Source organism: Moschus berezovskii, chromosome X (assembly GCF_049115385.1).
Source record: "Moschus berezovskii isolate FMDL1 chromosome X, NW_MosBer_1.0, whole genome shotgun sequence".
NCBI classification, from domain to species: Eukaryota; Metazoa; Chordata; class Mammalia; order Artiodactyla; family Moschidae; genus Moschus; species Moschus berezovskii.
This window is the reverse complement of record NC_142488.1, coordinates 49,531,512-49,548,472: the sequence shown is the minus strand read 5'-3', so window position 1 is coordinate 49,548,472 and position 16,961 is coordinate 49,531,512. Positions and strand designations below refer to the sequence as shown.

Genomic DNA, 16,961 nt, shown 5'->3' with positions numbered 1-16,961 from the left:
GGAATTTTCTCATGACGACTTATTGGTACTAAAATAGCAAAATCATTCCAGAAATTGTTTCTGATAGCTTCACGGCACTGATTGGCAGGTGCCCTGAGCATGTGCTTCTGGGCTTACTGGCAGAGCAGGTCTACCCCATAGCTGAGTTTGAGGACAAGGACTTTTCCACTCAAACTGGACTCTTACCTCTTTCCGGGAATTTCAGCTCCCAGTTCTCCCCTTTCCTGGCCAGCAGCAACCCCTCTCCCTGCTCCCAGCTGTAGCCTTGGCTTAATCTCAAGACAGCTAATAGGGCCGCAGACTGGAACTCAGCCATTAACTCCCTGGTGACCTGGGGGATTGCTTCACAACTCTGGACCCCAATTTCCCCATCTGCAAAATGGGGAGAGTATGTGTGTGCTTCTCATTGTGAGGAACTGGTGAGATGCTACTGTGGGCAGAAGCCAGCCCTGGCACTTAGGCCTCCTGACCCCCAGTGCATGCTTCTCTCAGCAACCCCCAGATCCCTGCCTCTCCAGGGTGTGAGATAGGCCCCTGAGACAGCTGAATTCCTGGGGGTGGGGTGGGGTAGGGAAAGAAGAGGGAGTGGAAAAGAACAGCAAATAAGAAAGTGTCCTTTGGGAAGCCAGCTCTGGGGGTGGGGGTGGGGGTGGGGAAGGGGAACCCCTCAGCTTGAGAAAAAAGCAGAGAATAAAGGTGGGGTACCTGCCCCACCTCTTTCCACCAGCCCCTTGAATGTGAGGTCCAGCCTAGCTGCACTGCTCTACTTTTGCAGCGATACTTGTTTGGCCTGGCAGATGTTCTCTCTGAAAGTTTCAACACAAAGCTCTGTCAAGTATGAGAAGTGCAGCGGGAGCTGTCTATAGGAACCCTGCCTGTGGCTAGCTCAGAGTCCTTCCTTGAAGTGGACTGGTCTTGTGAACATAAGGACTCTGCAGAAAAATAGAGGCATCTTCTGCAGAGTGAAGGCATTTTAGGAAAGTGGGAGCCACTCTAGCAAGTAAGGAGCTTCCTAGAGTGTTCCCTTTTGAAAACTGGCGAAACATTCTGTAAAATGGAGGTCTCTTTGATAAAAAGGGAAAAAAATTTCTGCAATTTTTTTGCAATATTCCATTTCTGCAATGTGTAGAAGGTTTCCTCAAAGTGGAGCGACATTCTGTAAAGTGAGGAGCATTCCATAAAGACCTTTTTGTGAAATGGATGACATCTGTAAATGGAATCTGATAAAATGCAAGACTGTTCTGTAAAATGGAGGAACTCTTTTGTAAAATGAGGTTCCTTTTGTAAAGTGAAAAACATTTCTGTAAAGTGTGGACCCTTGTGTAAAGTGAGACCCTTTCTGTAAAATGGGACAACAATAGAGGACGGTGAGGGTGGGGGTAAACTAGAGAGCACACGCCTCACTTAAAGCAGGGACAGCAGCTTCTCCCCTTTATCTAATTGTCACCTTGCAGTAACAGGGCCCCTGCATTTTCAGGTCTTCCAATATTTCAAGAAAATCAGAAATCCAGACTTTTGTGTGAAATCCCCTAATTTTAAAAACACTGAGTAGGTCAAATGAAATTTGTGAGTCAGATTCAACTTGTGGGCCACCACTTTGCAACATCTGAGTTGGATGCTCCTTAAGGCCCCTTCCATATCTGCCATTTACCTCCTGCTCTATCTGACATGCTATGGCCCTGGGGCAGCAGCTTTGGAGTCTCTCCTCCACCCTCTGGAAGGGCCCAGTCTCCTAGGGACCTGAGCAGTTTCAGAGAGCTGGCTCATGCAATACTTGTCAGCAGTTCCCTGAACTGGAATCTGCCTTTTGTTCTGTCTTGTCTTCTGCCCTGTTTAGGATGCCTGGTGAAAAAAGCAGGAGATTTCAAGAACTTTTAGAACTCTCTGGAACTCAAGGTGCTTACTTTTTTGTGGAGGATATAAGGTATGAGGATTCAACTGTTTGTTGAGCTCCTACGCTGCTCCAGGTATTGTTTCCTATATGGCACCCTCCTAACAACTCTGTATGCTATTAGCTCCATTTTACAGATGAGGAAACTGAGGCACATAGAAACAAAATAACTTGCCTGAGGAAGTGGTTGAACTGAGATTGGATCCCAAGTGTGTTTGTGTCCAGAGTCACAGAGCACAGCCTCACTCAAGGTCTGCTGGATTGGGAAAGAAATCACATTGAGGAGAGGGGGAGGGAAGAGAACTTTCTAAAGGAAATGGGTTTTGAGTTCAGTCGTCCAGGAAGTGTTTTTTCACATATAGATGGACTGGGCACAGTCCTTCAGGCAAGGGAAGAAAACTGAGCAAAGGTGTGGATACTAGGGATGGGGCGGTAAAGCATGTGTTTGAAGGGCACAGTGAACAGAGTCTTGGGTTTGTAAGAATAGGAAAGAATAGAAGGAAGGGGCTGAAAAGGCCAAAAGACAAGCAGGCATTCTCCTTCTCCACCAACCACTGCCGCCAAGATACAGACCCATAGGGGCCATGCAGAGATAGGCACTAGCACAGAAACACATACACACAGTCTACATACAGAGAGACCCACATACAGAAACAACTGGAAAAGGCCCAAGGGCTCAGACAGAGCCAAGGTGACACAAAACAGGAATACAGGAACACTTAACATATACAGACCTAGAGACACACACAGACACACATGGATATATAATAACATACTCGTGGAAATACATAATAACAAGAACATTAAGATATACATAAAACAGACCCATGGAGACCAAAAGTTAGGCAGCCAGGCACATGAGACTTCATGTGCATATACATACACACAGACACACACACCACAGCCACAAGGGAGCACAGACAGCCTATCCCTCTTCCAGTTTCTTGATTACTGTGAGGGCCTAACCACCTCCTCCCAGCCGTCTCTGGACCTGAGGCCAGAGACGGCTGGGAGTGGTAGCTCCACCCCCAGGGAGGGGCTGGGGACTTAAGAGGACAGGAAGGGAAGGGAGTGGAGCTGCAGCTGGGAGCACTGGGGGCAGTAATTACCCAGTGCTGGGGCTGCCACGCTGGCTGGGATTTCCCTCCCCTTGAGGACAAAGCCACTGGGGAATGGCCCTTCTGACCCCTGCTGTGTGTGACCCCAAAGTCCCCAACACTTACCCATTCCCCCTCCCCACTTCCTGAGGCCTGGTCAAAATTGAGATCTGGGGACACAAGAGAAATCATGAGGGGAAAAAGACAGAGAAAGACGGGGACAAAGACAGGAAAACTACAGAGAACCAGAAATTTGGACAGCTAGAGAGGGAGTCAGGAAAAAAAGGGTGGAGCGAGTCAGAAGAGAGACAGTGACACTGAGTGATGCAGGCCCAGAAAGGCAAAGGGGACAAAAAGGGCAGACCAGGGCCACTTGTTGAACATGGCTACAATGTGCTCTGCTTGTGGCATTTAATCCTAACAACCCTAGGAGGTGAGGATGCTAACTCCATTTTGTAGATGAGAAAACCGAGGCTCAGAGGGGTGAGGTGATTTGCTCAGGATCACAAGAAAGTAGAAAGTGGCAGAGCTGGGTGCGGGGTGGGGGTGGGGGCTCTCACCACCGTCTGCCCCTGCCAGGGACATGGGAGAAAGGAGTTCTCCGGAGACAGAAGCTGTCTGGAGACTCAAAGTCCTGAAGTCCCGAAGAGATGCAGTGTGAAAGAGCCCAGCACCTTCCCTGCCCCCCTCCCCTGTGTCCCTGGTGGGGGAGGGGGCCGTAGCTACACCTGGAACGCATTAGGCAGGGAGGCCCAGTCTAGGCGAGCAGGGAAGATGCAGAAGGGGGAGCAGGGAAGGTGAAGGTGAAGGTGAAGTTGAAAGCAGCAGCGTGGGAGGTGGCAGGGACCTAGAAGGCCCAGGCAGAAGAGCTTCTAAGCCAGCTTGAGCTTCTTGGGGCCGTGCTGCCAGTCCCGCCCTTCCCGCTTTATCCAGGAGCCCTCCCTCCCTGACTTAACCCCTTCTCAGCGGAAGTGCCGCTGAGGGCTGAAAGCTGCCAGCAACAGCAATGGGAAAAGCCTTCAGTTCCCTCTCTGGGCCTCAGCCACACACCTGTGCCCCTCACCCTCCCATCCTTAGTCTGGGGCCCAGATGGATACAGTTGACACTGACTGGGCACTGCCACACAGATGCCCCTTTTCCAGGCTCCTCACACTCAGGGCATTCAAAACCCCAGCTCTACCCCAGACCCTGCTTCCCCACCCTAGGAACTGCACCTCCAGCCACCCAGCTCCCTAAGCCAGAGGTTTGGCTTTCTTCGAGACTCCTCAAGCTCCTTCAGCTCACTTGAGTCCAGTCAGACCCCAAGTCCTGTAGACTCAACTTCTTTGGAGGGCAGGAATCCATAGGCTATTTTTCCCAGTCCAGCCTCCTAACTGGTTTCCCTCCCATCCTCAGGGTCCTCTACAAGGTATTCTCCACACCACAATCAGCTTGTGAAAACACAATCCCCTTCAATTTTTGCAGCCTGGTGATGGGCTCCCCTTGCCTCTGGAGTGAACTCCAAAACTCCGGAGTGCAGGGACAAGTAAGGCCCAGCTAGAGAATACTTCCCCACCCCCACCCTCTAGGCACAAAGGCCTCTTGTCTGTTCCTCGAAAGTGCTCTCCCCTGCCTGGGGCTTTCGCACATGTCATTCTCGTGGGCCTGAACAGCTTTTCTGCTTCTCCTTACCTCTGGACTCCTATTTATCCTTCAGATCTCAGCTCAAGTGTCCCCTCTTTTAACTGCCTGCCCCCTCCTCATCTGTTCCTGCAGCATCTGTGCTTGGAATTACCTGTCATGTCTTCCCTGCTAGAAAGGAGCTCCACAAGGACAGGGACTGAGCCTGCCTTGTTGCCCAGCCAGCAACTCAGAGGGCCAAGCAAAAAGTAGGTACTCAATAAACATTTGTTAAATAAAGAAATGTCCTCCTCCCTCCTCTCTTTCACTCTGCCTTATCTGCTCACCAAGAACTTACTGATGCCCTATTATATACCAGACAAATGTGATGAACAGGTCCTCGATGTTACAAATGGGGAAATGAAGGCATTGTGGTGGGAAGGGAAGCCTGAGGGCACAGTGAATCAGGAGTTCTGAGTTCCTTCTGCTGCTAGCCTCATCCTTGTCTCCAGTCTTCTGTGTTGAGGTACCTTTTGGAGATGTCATGCCTTTCAGGTCCAAGGAACCCTGGAGAGGCTGGATTCACTGCTCCAAGGAAGACTGCTCTCTACAGTTGAGGGCAGTTAACTCTTCTGGGCTGGGCATCAGGAGACTACACTTCCTGTAGTCTTTCCAGACAGGTCCTAGCCACACCCAGACAGCGTCTGGCCAGCTCCACATCTGCCTAAGGCATTTAGCTAACTGGCCTCCAGAAAGCCATGGCTGGCATCTGTCTGGGGCACTGTTAGCTACCACTCACCCTTGAAGGACCAAGTAGCCCCAGTCAGGCCATCCCCTAGAGGCAGAGGAACCTGAAAGGGTGGAGGAATGGGGGCGCCAACCATCTGCAATTGGAGACTTCAATTCTTTTAGTCCTTTTTGTAGCTACCTTTGTTGTATTTGTTTGGGAGGTCCCAGGTTACCAGGAACCAAATCTGGGTCCTTTCTCAGACACTCCTCTGGAATCTCAAACTGCTGCTCTCCAAAAATCACCAGCAGAGCCCACCGCCCCCTCCTTTCAGGAGTCCTCTCTTCTCCTTTCTATGAGTAACCTTCCTCTACGGCCTCTCAGGATGCCCTCAGCAGTGAAAACATGGAGGGAGTCACAGGAATTTACTAATGTTTGGTTTGCTTTTCAGGAGTACTCTCTTCGTTCTTTGCAACAGCTAATACCCTGGGTATATGTGAAATGGGTCTCAGCTTTATGCAAATATACTTTGAAAACTGCTCCTCCCCCCATCCCAAATGGCATTTCTAAGGCAAATTTTGGGCAAGTAATGAATGATCCACCTGAAGGTGACTCTGCTGACCTCACTATCTATTCTTCAAGGATGGGACTGGCCCCCAGAACCATGTACACTCTCCCCATGAGCTGCTGTGTGGTTGGTGGTACTCACTGGCAGTGGAAAAACGTCCAAACATCTCTGGCCTAGACCTCTCTTCAGAGCTTTCCAACCCTACATCCAAATGACTGTTGGCCACATCTGCCCAGGTGTCCCTCCAGGACTCTCAAGTGCAACAGGTTTCAAATGTACCTCAGTATCTTCCCTCAAACCCGCTCCTTCTCTTGAAAGTAGGTGGCCCCACCACTATCCACCAGGTCACTGTAGCTGATTTCAGAAAACAACTCAGAAGCATCCTGGACTTTTCTCTCTTCCTCAGCCTCTACATCCAAGATCTGTCCATGTTAGCGCTGAAATACCTCTCAGATCTTACCTTCCACACCTGCCATTTCTCTAATCCAAACCACCATAACCTCTTGCTTGGATGACTGCAATCCCTACCTGCCTATCTCCGACCCCACTCTTGTGCCCCTACCATCCACTCTCCACATACAGCCATGGGGAATTCTCAAACACCCATATCTGAGCACATCATTCCCTGTCAAAATTCCCCTTTGCCCTCAGGATAAAGTTCCTTCACCAGTCTTATCTTTCTGCTTCTCCCAGTGTCAGCCCCTGTCCCAGGATGCCTCATGTCTCAGTGCCTTTGTTCATACTGAACTTCCTACTTGAACTGCCTCCATGTTCCTCCTAGCTCTGAAAACCTTGCCGACACCCTTCTAGAGCCCTTCCTTTGGGCCAGGCCTTGTGCTGGATGCTGCTGATACCAAGGTTTTCTCTGCCCCAGAGTCCCAGAACTGTAACTTCCTTCCAACTTGAATGGCCAAATGGCAGCCATTCACAAGAGCTGGGCATAAAGGGTAAACTGAGGCTCCCAGTGTCTGTGCTTATATGGGTGAGAGGTTGACTCATTCCCTTTAGCTTAGATCCCATGCCTCCCTTCAGGGTTGGAAGTTATGGTGAGGCAGCCAAAAGAGGGCCCTGGGAAAACAATGTCAGAGTAGAGGCTGATGTGGTATCCTAATGATACTGACTCACTGTAGGATCACAGCTAAACTGTCGCTCAGAGTCTCCATGGTCCTAGCTCAAGAATGGCCCATTCTAGGCTATATATCAGAATCACCTGAGGAGTTTTCACAATTGATTCCTGGGTTGCAACCCCAAGATTCTGGAGCTCTGAGGTAGAGTCTGGGAATCACATTTACTTTTTTCAAGCCAACAAGGGATTCTGATTTTCATCTAGTTTAGAAAACCCAGGACCAGATGGTGACAAGGGACCTTTCCAGCTCCAATTCTAACTCTTAGCATGTCAGATGATGCCCTAGGCTCCAAATCAGGAGAAGCCAGCCCCTCTTGCTGCCTCCCTCAACTCAGTCCTTCCACTACCCACTTAAACACAAGGCTTTAACGCTTTGCAACTCTTTCAACTGAGCTAAGGTCAAGTCCCAAGCTATCTCCCAACCAGCATCTAAGAAGATATTCCCAAAGCTGAGGAAGAGGGTAGGGTTCTTCCCAAATCTCTATGAACAAACCTATACCTGGGAACTCCTTTCTGACTCTTTCAAAGCACTCTTTTGTATCTCAGAGAGGTTGAGTTATCTCAGTAACCCAATATGGCCTCACATTTTATTAACCTGGGAAATGGGCATAAAAACAATCATCCAACCCCTGGATAGGAATCAGGGTAACTAAAAGACAAAGCATTTTGAAGCAATTCAAAGCTTTCCCATGGATAAGATATTAATATATTATTTTTAAAAGTACCCGCCACCCCACATACACCACGAGGATGGACTGCTGGCTCCTAAGGATGGTGATTCTATAAAGGCTTCAGCAGTCTGAGGGAGGAAGCCAGGAGGCACACAGAAATCTTAACATATAGACTAAAAATGTTTCAACCCTTTAATTGAAACTTAAGACTCTCTCTTTCTCATACACACACACACACACACACACACACACACACACACACACACACCAAATCACCACACACACACACACACACAGAGACACACACACACAGAGACACACACACACACACAGACACCCACACACCCAATCACCAACCCTGCCCTCTTTGGGCCAATTATAGGCGACCTGTAGAGAAAGAAGCAAGTCACTTGTGCCTACCCCTGGGTTGTCCAGGCAGTGGGGGAGGCAGGCTCTCACGCCCCATGCTGCTGTGAATCACATGGCTCAGTGCTTGTCTTGCCAGGGCCTGAGTAATTCCTCCGCCTCCACTTCAGAATGTTTTACTTTTTTTAAAAAAAAATTTTATTTCATTCTGCAGGCTTTGCAACTGCTATCTCATAGACTCCTCATGGCATTCTCTACATGAAGAAATTTGAGGCTCAAAGAAGGGAAGTGACTCCACCCAGGGTCCTACAGTGAGTGAGTGAGGAATGGTTGAATGAGAGGTCAGGTCCTTCCCTGACACCTTTCTTATTCCCACTTCTCATCTTGAAGTGAAAAAATAGAAAAAGACACCCACCAATGACTAAGGCCTTTTAATACTGTTTGTCAGTCCTAAAAGAAATCAGTCCTGAATATTAATTGGAAGGACTGATGCTGAAGCTTCAATACTTTGGCTATCTAATGTGAAGAACTGACTCATTAGAAAAGAACCTGATGCTGGGAAAGACTGAAGGCAGGAGGAGAAGGGGATGAGAGGATGAGATGGGTGGATGGCATCACATACTCGATGGACATGAGTTTGAGCAAGCTCCAGGAGTTGGTGATGAACAGGGAAGCCTGGCATGCTGCAATCCATGGGGTCGCAAGAGTCAGACACAACTGAGCAACTGAACTGAACTAAACTACTAAGGCAGGGACTTCATTGGGAAAAAAGTGTAGGAAATTTGTGCTGCTTTTTAGGGGGAGGAGGGGAGTGATTCATGATGGGTATTGTGATTGTAATTTGGAAGGACTGGCGGAGTGGGAAGAATCACTGCTGTGTATTGATCCGAGGCCAGAGACCAGGGGCCCAGATGCTGCCCAGCTACTGACTCCCATACCAAGAGTATCTGGAGGGCAAGAGTTCAGTTGTCCTTCTCTTAGAAAAATGGTTACTGAGGTCTACTATGTGGCCCCTTTGTATCTGTTTAGGCATTTGTTCAACAAGGATTTATTAAGCATCTATTGTATGCTAGCCACTATGCCAGTTGCTGGGGATCCAATGATGAACAAAACAGATACAGTCCCCTTGCCCTCATGGAGCTCACATTCTAGTTGAGGAAGACAGGCAATAAATAAGTAGACACATAGAATAAGATAACTGCATATGTACTAAGCGCAAGGATGGAAGTGCACTGGCAACTTCGATGGACACCCACAAGGGCCCCTACCTAAAGTGATCAGGGAAGGTCTCTCAGAGGAGGTGACATTTGAGCTGAGACCTGAAGGTTAAGAAACAAGCCAGGTGGAGAGCTGGGGGAAGAGCTGCCAGGCAGAGGGAAAAGCAGATGCAAAAGCCCTGAGGTGGGAGTGCTTGTGGCATGTTTAGGGATCTGAAAGAAGGTGCTGCAATAAAGTGGGTGAGTAACCTGCTCCACACAGTGTCTGTCAAGGGGAGTTTGGAAAGTCAGCAGGAGCAACATGCAGGCAGGGTGTTAAAGGCCTATTGTTAGCTGATTTATCTCCAGCCCATTTGGAGGGAGCCCCTGAGGTTCCACGACTAGCTGAAGGTCACAAGAGCAGCAAGGGACACATGTTGCTCATACTCTTATGCTTTGCTAATGCTACCTGGTGCTGGTCCACAGTCCCCTAAATCTGAGGAGCCTGGGATGTGGACCCTGGGAGGTCCCAGAGGCTCAACGGCTCCTTCATCGTTGCCGAGTGGAAGGCACTGTTCTTCCTCCATGGCTCCTGGGCTCAGGTCCACATGCAATGTTCCCAGATAGAGGAGGCCCTGCTGGACTCCTCAGACACTCAGGTCTTTGCAGCACGAAGGCCTCTCCAGGCAGTGGTCAGTTGTCCCAGCCTGACCTAGAGCCGCTTCACTCTGCAAATCCAATTTCAAGCGTCCTGGCTTCTCACAACCAACCTTGTAGTCCTGCACCTCTCCAGCTCTGCTACAACTGACTTTTGCACCGCCCCCTCCAACCATCACCACCTTTCTGCTATCTCCCTACCTATCACCACCTCCAGCCCTCCCCTCCAACTTGATCTCCAGGGCCCACCTCTTAAGACCACCTTTCTCTCTCATCAGCACCTTTCACTCCCTCCTTCCCTTGTCCTCCTGCCACACACACTGGCAAAACCCCAACCTTGGATCAATCCACCATCCCTCTTTTTTTTTCCACTCATACTCCAGAGCTGCTGAATAGTACAGGAGAAAATCACATAAGCAGAAGGCTTGGCATTACTTTCATGGTCTCCAAGCTCAGTTTGGGGAAGCAGAAAGACCATAGACTTTGGACTCAAACAGATCTGTTTTGGAATCCTGTCTCCATACTAGCTGTGTGACCTTGGACAGGTTACTTAACTTCTCTGAGCCTCAGTTCCCTCACCTACAAAATGGGGCTAATGATATCTACTTCACAGGAAGCTCCTGAAGATGAAATAAAAACCCATGTAATTCTTGCGTGGAGAATCCCATGGACGGAGAAGCCTGGTAGGCTACAGTCCACGGGGTCGCAAAGAGTCGGACACAACTGAGCGACGGAACGGAAAGGAACGGAAAGCACCCAGACCGGTGCCTGGCACAACGTAGGTGCTTGGCAAATGGGAGACTTCTTTTTTCCCATTCCCCCAAACAAGCCCCAGTTCCTCCAACCAAATCCCCCTTACTGCCTTGCAATCCTACCCCTTTTTCTTAGAGTGCTCCCTCTCCCATTAGCCTCAGCAGACAGAAGAGAAGGGGGTCCGAATGGTTGAGAGGGCACATCGGACAGAGAGGAGGCGGGAGTTGAGGGTGGGGGTGGGACTGGGGTTGAAAGAATTAGAAGGCCGAGCAGCGAGGGAAGGGGTTGGAGGTTGAGAAGAGTCGAAGGGTTGTGGTAAGCGAGCCGGCCCTGAGAACAAGAACCCGCTCCCAGGCCCACGGCTGGGGCTCCCATTCTCTCTCAATCACTCACCAGGCCGGGGCTGCGAGCCCTCCAGGTGGTAGGAGAAGCGTAGGGCCCGGTGGTGCTGTGGACTGGGGCCGCAGGGCAAGACCCGGGGGCCTGGAGCGACGCCCAGGCTGGTGTCCGAGGGTCCGGCAAACTGGGGATCCAAGAGGCTGCCGAGAGCCGAGCTTGAGCCCCTGGGCACCGGCAGTCCGGGTTCCGAGGCTCCAGGGTCCGAGTTAGCATAGGCCGGTGACGCGGCGCCGGGGGAGTTCGCGGTTGGGTGTTCGGGCTCTGAAGGCCCGGCGCCCCCCGGGGCTCGGTGGCCGTGCATGGTCCGGGCCTGGGCGCGGGGCCCGGGCTCCCCGCTTGGCTCCAGCTCCTGGGGCGGAGGCACGGGCGGAGGAGGCCCGGCGCCCGGCGGAGCAGCGGCCTCAGGCTCGGGGGGCGGGGCTGCGGGCTCAGCCCCACTGCAGAGACTCAAGCCCCCAGCCCGGGACCGGGCCAGCAGCCGTGGCAGCGGCGGCAGTACCAGCAGTAGCCGCGGCCACCGCCGCGGCGGTGCCAGGCATCGCCGGCCCCGGCCCCGCGCAGGGAGTGGGTTCGGCGGGGCCGGGGGCCCGCTGGGGAGCGCTGTCTATGCGGCAGCGGCTGAGTGAGGGTCGGGGGGTTGCGCTCGGCGTGGGCTCTCTCGCGAGCAGTGAGCCACTTCCGTGGCCCAGGGGCGAGCGGCCGGTCTGTTCCGAGTTCAGGGTCTCTTCTCTCTCCCCAAATGGGAATCGATCTAGGCTCTCCTGGCTGGTCGGAAAGGGTTCTTCCTCCCGCCGCAGCGGAGGCTAGGGGGCGGAGGGGAGGAAAGGAGAGGGAAGGGGAGGGAGGGAGGAGAGGATGGCGGTGGCGGGGGGCGCGCCTGTGTGCCGCGCGCTCGGGCTGCGGGGCTCTCCCTCAGCCAATGCCTCCAGACGATGACCAGCAGCGGGGGCAGGGGAACAGTCTAGGCCCAGCTCCACCGTCTTCCCCAGCCTCGGCCTGGGTCTCCGCGGTGGCGGGCGGGAAGGAGCCTGGAGAAGGGGGGTGGAAGAGGCGGGAGTCGTCGCTGAAGCAGCCACAGCCACAGCGGCACTGGGACCCAGTTGCCCGGGTCCCGCCCCCTCGCTCAGGATTTGCGCCTGGCCACGCCCCCTAACTAGGGCCGGCCTCTATTCTCGCAAAGACCGCCCTCTAGGCCCTCCTCCTTAAAAATTCCGCCTCAGCCTGCCGGCCGCATCACCCCCTGGTCCAGCATAGGCAAGTCAATGGGCTCAACCTTCCCAAATCTGCCTTTCTGTCCCATCTCAGGTCTGTCTCTCTCTGCTCATCCTCAGTCTATTTTCTATCAACCTTTCCAAATGTTCCAGAGTTTCTCTAGAGCTTGGCTCATAGGGGACTTGCCTTTCATACTCTTCACTCAGCTCAGATCAGACCTCGTGGTCATTTTGCCACCTTTGACCAATACCCTCAATTCCCAGGATTGTCGCATCTGCCTGGCAACAGCCCAACCTTGAATCAGCCCAACTGTCCGTCTTTTCTATGCCTGTACCCAGGCAACTCAATACTGCGGGAGAAAACTGTTCAACCTCATAAATTTGTGCCACTATAAACTCTTGGTTCCCAGCTTCTACCAGGCCTTCCGTTCTGATCCACAACCCTTCTATGCCTTCCCGACAGCCCCCTCTCCCATGCTCCACAACAGCCATTTCTAACCTCCCTTCTCCTCAATCCCCTTTCTTCATCTAATCCCTTACCCTCAGCAGATGACCCCACCTCCTACTTCATAAAGTAAACAGAAGTCAGCAAAAAAGGAAGTTCTGGACTTCTTGCTACCAAACCTACAGAGTCTGTCCTTTGCTCCTTCCTATTAGCATTTAAACACTCAGGTCTCTTCCTTCTAAAAACAATTACCAAAACATCTTCCTCTCCAATCACCTCCCTCTCTTCTCTCTATAAATGTCTCAAAAGAGTGACCTGCACTTAACTGTCTTAATTTTCCCACTTCCCACTTATTTTAAAACCCACTCTAATCTGCCTCTATTTGCCTGATACTGCTCTCTTATGAAGGTCTACCATGGCCCATGTCATTAAATCCAATAGAATCTTTTCAGAGGTTATCCTTTTTTTTTTCCTACTTGACTTCTTGGTAGCATTTGGCACTACTGAACATTCCCTTCTCTTTAAACCACCTCTGTGACACCACACTCTTGTTTTCTCCTACTTCCTTAGTAACTCCTTTTTACTTTCCAGTCTCTTTGTCCAACTCTTAAAGCTGGTGCTCTTTAGAGTTTGCCCTGAGCTCTCTTCTCTCTCTGCTCTTTCCTACAATTATTACATTCATTCCTACAGTTTCAACTATCATTTATTTGCTGATGTCCCCAAAATTAATACCTCAAGTTCATATATATCTTCTGACCTATGCATTCAATAGGTTAATAAACAGCTCTACCTGAATACCCTGGAGACACCTAAAGCTTCAGCTTCTCTCCAACTTAGGCATCCTCCCTGCAGCCTTTTTGTTCATCTTTGTACCTTACCTTAGTGAATGACTCTAGTTAAGACAGAAACCTGAGCTATACCCTGACTCTTTTCTCTCCTCCACTCCCAATGCAATCACCAAGTCCTGTCATTTTTATCTCCTGAATATCTCCCAAATTTATGTAGTCTCTTCATTTCTGCTGCCACTACTCTAATCTAGGCCAGCACTATTTCTAACCTGAATACTGTCATAGCTTGTATTCTTGTTCCCTGGCATCTAGTCTCTTCACTGTAGGCAATGTGACTTTTGAAAAGGTAAACCAAATCATATTACTCTCATGTTTAGAACCCGCCACTCCAGTACTCTTGCCTAGAAAATCCCATGGATAGAGGAGCCTGGTAGGCTGCAGTCCGTGGGGTCGCTAAGGGTTGGACACGACTGAGCTACTTCACTTTCAATTTTCACTTTCACACATTGGAGAAGGAAATGGCAACCCACTCCAGTGTTCTGGCCTGGAGAATCCCAGGGACCGGGGAGCCTGGTGGGCTTCCGTCTATGGGGTCACACAGAGTCGGACACGACTGAAGTGACTTAGCAGCAGCAGCAGTGAGTCCCTACTGGCTCAAAAGGAAAGCTGCCTTCCTCAACAGGAAAAATTAAACTGGACCCTTCATGATTTGACTCCCACCAGCCTTTCTAGACTCCATGCTTGAGTCAAAGCTGAAATTCTTAGACTGCTCCTTAGTCAGACTAGCTTTGAAGGCTTTGCATATGCTTTTGCATCTGCAAGAAATTTTCTCCACATCTCCCCAATTCCATTTCATCTGTTCTTCAGATCTCTGCTCATTTGATGCATGCCTTTTGGGCACACACTTAGGGCCAGGCACTCTGTGAGGCACTATTTATGTAGTGATGAATAAGACAGATATGAACAAGATCGTGGTGAACAAACTTGGCCCTCAGAATTTCAGTCTGGTACTGGAGAGGACTTGAAGTAAACAAATACATAATTACAATTTACAAACACACAAAATTACAAATTATGATAAGGCTATAAAGAGCCAGGACAGGGTAATAGGAAAGAGAATATGGGGGCAATTTAGCCTGAGAGTCAGGCAGATACTGATATTTAAGCTGAGTGAAGTGGGAGTTAGCTTATGAAGAGTGGAGGCAAAAGTGTCCTAGACAGAGGCCACAGCAAGTAAGAAGGCCCTGGGAAGAAAGGGAAATGATATACTCAGGAAATATAGGAAGGCCAGTGTGGCTGGAGCATAGAGAGCTGAGGGCAAGAAGATGGGATGTGAGGTTGAAGAAGTAGGCTGGCAGAAACCAGCTTATGTTGAGCTTTATAGGCAATGGTTAGAAGAACAGACCTTATTCTGTGAGTAATAAAAAGGTACTGAAGCAGTGCTTTTATATGTGGGTCAAATTGAAGAAGGCATTGAAATAATTTGATAAAAGAATAGAAAATAACAGAATGTATTATAGGATCATGAAGGAAGGGTAAGCATGTCTCATGAAACTTTTTTTCAGTTTGTATCATTTATAATCGTGATGAAATAGTATCTCTTTTGTAGATACTTCACACCCCACAAATGCTGAAATACACTACATTGAAGGGTTTTAAGCTTGGGGTTTACATGGCATAGTTAATATTTAAAAAGATTACTTTGGCTGCTGTGAATTGAATTGGAAATAGACAAGATTAGGAGTCTACTGCAATCAGAGATGATGGTGAGTGTGACTAAGGTGGTAGACTGTGAGATGAAGAGAGGTAGCTAGATTTGAAAGATACTTAGAATTGAAAGGGCTTGGTGTGGTAGCTTGGGGGTGGGAGGGAAAGGGAAGAATCAAGGATTCCTCTCAGGGATCTAGTGATGTGAAGCCAGGTCATTCATTGAGATGAGGAAGATGGAAAGAGGAACAGGTTTTCAGGGGATGATCAAGAGTTCAGTTTTGCATGCCTTTGAGATAGCCAAATGAAGAAGTCAGGCAGATAGTGGTATATAGTGTACAGAGGAGAAGTATGGTTTCAGATATAAATGAGAGTTGGCAGTATAGAGATAGCATTAATAACCATGAAAGAAGTCAGTCTGGGACAGAGCAAAGAGAAAGGAAGAGGGCCCATGACCAAGCGCTGAGGAATTTAAACTTTAGTGGTTCAATGAAGTAGGAGGTGCCAAAGAGACTGAAAACAGGTAAAGAGATAGGGACATAACTGGGGTTAGGAAAACCAGAATGGATAAAGAATGGATACACCATTGGTGGGAGTGTAAACTGATACAATCACTCTAGAAAATGTTGGGCATTTTCTAATAAAGCTGAATGATGCACAAACTCTAGGACTAGCACTTTTAGGTGTCTATCCCAGAGCAGTAGTTCCCATAGTGTGGTCTGGGGAACCCGAGGGAAGGGATGGGGAGTTGGGGGCCAAAACCATAAGTCTGGAAAGATGTTATTTACTTCTTTACTCTCATTCTCTCAAGCATGGAGTTTTCCAGAGGCTAACATGTGAATGTGATATCATAACAGATTGAATGCAGAAGCAGATATGAGAGTCCAGCTGTCTTCTATTAAGCCATACAGTAAAGAGATTTGCAAAAATGTAAAACAATGCCACTCTTCCCACTAAATTCTTTTTGGTTTGGAAAATATAGTTATTTTTCATAAATATGTTAGTTTTGTTAAACGTAATGGGCTTATTTAAAATTAATATATTTACGTTTTCTCAGTTTTAATTTCTAATACAGCATGTATCAATTGCTATAAGCCAATACATCAAAGCTCTTTGGGGTATGCAATAATTTTTAAGAATGTAAATGAAGAGACCAGAAAGTTTGAGAATTTCGCCCCTAGAGAAATCCTTGTACGTGAGTACTGGGAGACACTACAAGTGTTCACCAAAGCCTGTCTGACATGAAACAGAAACAACAGCATCAGTTCAGTTCAGTCATTCAGTCGTGTCCGACTCTTTGCGACCCCATGAATCGCATCATGCCAGGCCTCCCTGTCCATTACCAACTCCCGGAGTTCATTCAAACTCATGTCCATAGAGTCAGTGATGCCATCCAGCCATCTCATCCTTTGTCGTCCCCTTCTCCTCCTGCCCCCAATCCCTCCCAGCATCAGAGTCTTCTCCAGTGAGTCAACTCTTCGCATGAGGTGGCCAAAGTATTGGAGTTTCAGCTTTAGCATCAGTCCTTCCAACGAACATTCAGGACTGATCTCCTTTAGGATGGGCTGGTTGGACCTCCTTACAGTCCAAGGGACTCTCAAGAGTCTTCTCCAACACCACAGTTCAAAAGCATCAATTCTTCAGCACTCAGCTTTCTTCACAGTCCAACTCTCACATCCATACATGACCACAGGAAAAACAATAGCCTTGACTAGACGGACCTTTGTTGGCAAAGTAATGTCTCTGCTTTTCAATATGCT

General features: G+C 49.3%; 1 protein-coding gene across 1 annotated transcript in view; it reads right to left on the bottom strand.

Moving 5' to 3' along the window:
* FGD1 (FYVE, RhoGEF and PH domain containing 1) overlaps positions 1-12,136 on the bottom strand; it is a 37,426-nt gene extending 25,290 nt beyond the window's left edge. The window contains exon 1 of the mRNA XM_055438474.2: positions 11,045-12,136. Coding sequence (XP_055294449.2) covers positions 11,045-11,351 — 307 coding nt within the window. The 5' untranslated portion in view covers positions 11,352-12,136. The remainder of the gene's footprint in view (positions 1-11,044) is intronic.
* Positions 12,137-16,961: the final 4,825 nt, after the last annotated feature.